Consider the following 6,636-nt stretch of genomic DNA (forward strand, 5'->3'; position numbering starts at 1 on the left):
CACCGCACTGTCCCACTAACTGCCACCGCACTGTCCCACTAACTGTCACCTCACTGTCCCACTCACTGTCCCCGCACTTTCCCACTAACTGTCCCCGCACTGTCCCACTAACTGCCACAGTACTGTCACCGCGCTGTCCCACTAACTGTCCCCGCACTGTCCCACTAACTGTCACCGCACTGTCCCACTCACTGTCACCGCACTGTCCCACTAACTGCCACCGCACTGTCCCACTAACTGTCCCCGCACTGTCCCACTAACTGCCACCGCACTGTCCCACTAACTGTCACCGCACTGTCCCACTAACTGCCACCGCACTGTCCCACTAACTGTCCCCGCACTGTCCCACTAACTGCCACCGCACTGTCCCACTAACTGTCCCCGCACTGTCCCACTCACTGTCCCCGCACTTTCCCACTAACTGTCCCCGCACTGTCCCACTAACTGCCACCGCACTGTCCCACTCACTGTCCCCGCACTGTCCCACTAACTGTCCCCGCACTGTCCCACTAACTGCCACCGCACTGTCCCACTAACTGCCACCGCACTGTCCCACTAACTGTCCCCGCACTTTCCCACTAACTGTCCCCGCACTGTCCCACTAACTGCCACAGTACTGTCCCACTAACTGTCACCGCACTGTCCCACTAACTGTCACCGCACTGTCCCACTCACTGTCCCCGCACTTTCCCACTAACTGTCACCGCACTGTCCCACTAACTGTCACCGCACTGTCCCACTCACTGTCCCCGCACTGTCCCACTAACTGTCACCGCACTGTCCCACTGTCACCGCACTGTCCCACTAACTGCCACCGCACTGTCCCACTAACTGTCACCGCACTGTCCCACTCACTGTCACCGCACTGTCCCACTAACTGTCCCCGCACTGTCCCACTAACTGTCTCTGCACTGTCCCACTAACTGTCCCCGCACTGTCCCACTAACTGTCACCGCACTGTCCCACTCACTGTCACCGCACTGTCCCACTCACTGTCCCCGCACTTTCCCACTAACTGTCCCCGCACTGTCCCACTAACTGCCACCGCACTGTCCCACTAACTGCCACCGCACTGTCCCACTAACTGCCACCGCACTGTCCCACTAACTGTCACCTCACTGTCCCACTAACTGCCACCGCACTGTCCCACTAACTGTCCCCGCACTTTCCCACTAACTGTCCCCGCACTGTCCCACTAACTGCCACAGTACTGTCCCACTAACTGTCACCGCACTGTCCCACTAACTGTCACCGCACTGTCCCACTCACTGTCACCGCACTGTCCCACTCACTGTCACCGCACTGTCCCACTCACTGTCCCCGCACTTTCCCACTAACTGTCCCCGCACTGTCCCACTAACTGCCACCGCACTGTCCCACTAACTGCCACCGCACTGTCCCACTAACTGCCACCGCACTGTCCCACTAACTGTCACCGCACTGTCCCACTCACTGTCACCGCACTGTCCCACTAACTGTCCCCGCACTGTCCCACTAACTGTCTCTGCACTGTCCCACTAACTGTCCCCGCACTGTCCCACTAACTGTCACCGCACTGTCCCACTCACTGTCACCGCACTGTCCCACTCACTGTCCCCGCACTTTCCCACTAACTGTCCCCGCACTGTCCCACTAACTGCCACCGCACTGTCCCACTAACTGCCACCGCACTGTCCCACTAACTGCCACCGCACTGTCCCACTAACTGTCACCTCACTGTCCCACTCACTGTCCCCGCACTTTCCCACTAACTGTCCCCGCACTGTCCCACTAACTGCCACAGTACTGTCACCGCGCTGTCCCACTAACTGTCCCCGCACTGTCCCACTAACTGTCACCGCACTGTCCCACTCACTGTCACCGCACTGTCCCACTAACTGCCACCGCACTGTCCCACTAACTGTCCCCGCACTGTCCCACTAACTGCCACCGCACTGTCCCACTAACTGTCACCGCACTGTCCCACTAACTGCCACCGCACTGTCCCACTAACTGTCCCCGCACTGTCCCACTAACTGCCACCGCACTGTCCCACTAACTGTCCCCGCACTGTCCCACTCACTGTCCCCGCACTTTCCCACTAACTGTCCCCGCACTGTCCCACTAACTGCCACCGCACTGTCCCACTCACTGTCCCCGCACTGTCCCACTAACTGTCCCCGCACTGTCCCACTAACTGCCACCGCACTGTCCCACTAACTGCCACCGCACTGTCCCACTAACTGTCCCCGCACTTTCCCACTAACTGTCCCCGCACTGTCCCACTAACTGCCACAGTACTGTCCCACTAACTGTCACCGCACTGTCCCACTAACTGTCACCGCACTGTCCCACTCACTGTCCCCGCACTTTCCCACTAACTGTCACCGCACTGTCCCACTAACTGTCACCGCACTGTCCCACTCACTGTCCCCGCACTGTCCCACTAACTGTCACCGCACTGTCCCACTGTCACCGCACTGTCCCACTAACTGTCCCCGCACTTTCCCACTAACTGTCCCCGCACTGTCCCACTAACTGCCACAGTACTGTCCCACTAACTGTCACCGCACTGTCCCACTAACTGTCACCGCACTGTCCCACTCACTGTCCCCGCACTGTCCCACTAACTGCCACCGCACTGTCCCACTAACTGTCACCGCACGGTCCCACTAACTGCCACAGCACTGTCTCACTAACTGTCCCCGCACTGTCCCACTAACTGCCACAGCATTTGGAAAATTCCTGCACAAACCCCCAGAATAACCAACTTTCCCACTGACAGCCGCTCAGCACAAAAATAACTCACAGCAGGGTTGTGCTCTAACAGGAAAATAACTCTATTGGTTGTAACATACTCAGCTTTAACAGGTGCAGTGAGATAAAAGGATATCTAATTCATGCAATTTAAACTGCATCCCTTCAAAACGGCAATCACACATTGAATCCTGATGAAGGCAGCTGGAGGGCAGCTATACAAACACATACACTGTGTGTGGGGATAGTGTCACACTGCATTCTACAGAATTCTGCAGCAGACCACAAAGTGGGGTAGCCGCTTTGCTTTGACTGCCTAAAATGAAAGCTTACTTTATTGGAATGATTGTTTACAGAGGGAGGTGATGACCAAGTAGTATTATCACTAATCTTAATCCAGAGATCCAGGTGATGTTCTGGGGACCCAGGTTCAAATCCCCCACAATGGTGGAATTTGCATTCAAAATATTTCTGGAATTCAGAGTCTAATGATGACTATGGGTCAATTGTCAGAAAAACCCATCTGATTCACTAATATCCCACAGGGAAGGAAGCTGCCATCCTTACCTGGTCTGTCCTACATGTGACTCCAGACCCCACAGCAATGTGGTTGACTCTTCACCACCCTCTGAGCAATTAGGGATGGGTAATAAATACTGACCTAGTCAGTGACACCCACATCCTGTGAATGAATAATGAAAAATATTATGGGATGGAGGTGTCACTGGCTGGGTCCAGTATTTATTACCCGTCCCTAGTTGCCCCTTGAGAAGGTGGGGGTGAGCTGCCTTCTTGACCCGCTGCAGTCCATGTGCTGTGTGTAGACCCACAGTGCCCAGGATTTTGACCCAGTGACACTGAAGGAACGGTGATATATTTCCAAGTCAGGATGGTGCGGGGCTTGGAGGGGAACTTGCAGGGGGTGGGTGTTCCCATGTACCTGCTGCCCTTGTCCTTCTAGATGGAAGTGGTTGTGAGTTTGGGAGTGGCTCCTGGCTGTTCCCGCTTTCCACCTCACAGCACTCCCCCTGCCCCCCCAACCCCTACCCCCATATAACTGACGTGCTCCCTGGTTGTAATCCTGTGGGGCACTGGGGAGTACTTAGTGAGGGTTAATTTCTCATGTGTCCTTGTCATTCTGGAACAAAGGCATTAAGCTACAGGTCAACCTTGTAATGGTCAGGGTCAGTAATGTGATTGAGTGTCAGAATGGCCTCCCTTGTGTTCCTCGGTTGATGGCAGAAGGAATTGGGATGAGGTAGCGTCATTTCCTGCTGACTGTTACTATCCCTCTCTTATTCCACAGGACAAGAAGCTCTGAACGAGTATCTGAGGACCAAAACAGTCACCATTGAATATTAGCAACGGACTGAGAGCAGGAAAAGAAGGGAGATTGTTTGTTCCAGCGATTCTCGTCACTGACCATGTCACTTTCTGAAAAAGGAATGAATAAACAGATAACCATTTCCTAATAATCAATAATGATGCAATTCTAGCAACACCTCTGACCCCATTCCCAGTATTTGGCCAATTGGTGGAAAACTGTAATTAACTGGATTTCTCTTTGAAAGGGCCGGAGCAGACTCGGGTGACTAAATGGTTACTTTCTGTCCTGTGCCATTCTATGATGCACTGATAACCAGTGTTATTGCCATCATTGATCGAGAGTCTGCGTACAAAATCTTTGGCCTTAACTCCTCCATATTTTTACAATCAGCAGAAGTCAATCGTCAGTTAAGTATTGGACGAGGGAGGAAGCCATCGGGGCACATTCTAAAGATGGACAATAAACACTGACCCAGCCAGTGACCCTCACAACCAACCAACAGATTTTTGAAAAATGTCCTTGAGGTTGCCCTGTGACCCTCCCATCCTGGTTATACTCCCTTCCACCCTCTTCCATCAGGCAGAAGATACAAAAGTTTGAAAATACACACCAACAGATTTAAGAACAGTTTCTTCCCCACTGTTATCAGATTTATGAATGGACCTCTCAAATATTGGAGTTGATTTTTCTCTGCACCTTCTGTGTAGCTGTAACATCATATTCTGCATTCTGTTCTATTACCCTGATGGAAGGTATAATTTGTCTGGATAGCATGTAAAATGATACTTTCCACTGTGTCTTGGTACATGTGACAATAATAAATCTAATCAAAACCAAAATCAAATCAGATCACCTCAACTTCACCAACAGTTTCGCTCCAAATCCCTTGCTGCCCTTTTCCAACAAGAATCTTGAAATCTCCAACTGATGTCCACAAATCTTTGGGAATTCCAGTTTTCAACTCCTCGTTGTGTGGAGAATTGCTTTCTGACCACAGCCCTGCTCAGCCTGGTTTTAAATTTGAGGGAATATAATTTTGTTCTGGTCTCCTGACTCCCTGTACCAAACCCACCACAGGTTCTCTCTGTTGACGCTATCAACTGTTTGATTCATTTAAACATCTCAGTAACACCATCCTCTCTGTCCAATCCTTGCTGCACACTCTCCATCTCCTCTCTCCCCCCTTCCCTACCCCCCCCCGCCACAACTCTATCTCTTCTGCTGTCTATCCCCATATTCTACACTTCTGCCCTTTCTCTCCCCCCCCCCACCCCAGTCTCTCTCCCTGGCTTGTTCTCGCTCTCTCTCTCTCTCTCTATCAAACAGGAGTCAGTGACCTGCTCCATTACTATACTCTAGTTCCATTCTCTTTCCAGCCTAGTGAGCAAAGCTAATGACGGTACCCCTAGCCAGACAGCACATTTGAACTTTGGATTTTTCTCCTCAATATGAATTTTACAACCAAACCGTACAGAGCTCCATTTGGCCATTTGGGTCAACGAATCTGTGCTGTGTTCTGTACTGAGTAACCCACTCAGGCTGCAATTATCAGATTTCATTTCAACCCTTGGATCTTACCCAAGGTGGATCCCAGGAATGTACCAGTCAGGCTCCAGTCATGTTCACTAAACAAGGAGTAATCCACTGGAGAAATGACAGTGATTGGATATTCACGCAATCTCTTGCTATACCTGGATTCAACTGGCCATTTGTACCTCTCAGAGGATTCCCGGAGATCCCTGGTGATTCACAAAGCCGTTTCCCTCCCCCCACCCCAACCAACGGAGCCATGTTTCCTTTTGCACTTTGCAGTCACTGTCAATGATTTGTACGTGATGTTTAATAGTTTGGTAATAAATGCTATTGAATTAGATTTATTCTGCAATTGCTTGTTCTTCAGTCTCACAGCACAGATGGTGGCCACTCAGCCCATCATATCTACACTGCCTCTCCAAATGAGGATCACACCCAGCACCTTCTCCCCATTACTTTGTATCTTGCTTATTTCCAGATATTAATCTCATTCTCATCTGAAAATCTCAGTTAAACCTCCATCCAGCAGGCTGACAGACTGGGTGGTCCTGATCCTAACCGTTCAACTGGTGAAGAAGATTTCCTGGTATCACTTTTGCCACTGTCATTCCATGACTGTGTAATTACAATATTCAATATTTTGTCAAGAAAGACAATTTGTCTTCAAAGTGAACAAACCAACTTACAGAAATAGCTTCCAGAAATCACATGACTATACTTGAGGATTCAGCTGGTATTTGGTTGAATTTGTAATTATCTCAGGAAAAACACACCAAGGAGAAATAGAAACCCCCTTGACAATGGTTCACCTTCAGGTGGGATTAGCTCTTCCTAACCCACTGTGATGTGAGAATTAGAGATGTTCAAGATACAGTTTGAAAAGTTAATTATCTCAACGACATGAATTGATTTGACCTACACTCCAGGCCTAGACCAATCTCGTGCTTCATATGGAAGTATTGGGATAGCAGCCTGTTCATGCTTAGAGGACTGTGACCAAACACCCGATCACACCCCTCCCCACCCCCATAGCCCCACAA

The 6,636-nt window shown here is 50.6% G+C and overlaps 1 protein-coding gene across 1 annotated transcript in view; it reads left to right on the forward strand.

The window, feature by feature from the left end:
• The window catches only part of LOC140483550 (cytosolic 10-formyltetrahydrofolate dehydrogenase-like), a 177,142-nt gene extending 171,202 nt beyond the window's left edge, over positions 1-5,940 (forward strand). The window contains exon 23 of the mRNA XM_072581754.1: positions 4,043-5,940. Within this exon, the coding sequence (XP_072437855.1) occupies positions 4,043-4,098 (56 nt within the window). The 3' untranslated portion in view covers positions 4,099-5,940. The remainder of the gene's footprint in view (positions 1-4,042) is intronic.
• Positions 5,941-6,636: the final 696 nt, after the last annotated feature.

This window comes from Chiloscyllium punctatum, chromosome 12 (genome assembly GCF_047496795.1).
Source record: "Chiloscyllium punctatum isolate Juve2018m chromosome 12, sChiPun1.3, whole genome shotgun sequence".
NCBI lineage: Eukaryota > Metazoa > Chordata > Chondrichthyes > Orectolobiformes > Hemiscylliidae > Chiloscyllium > Chiloscyllium punctatum.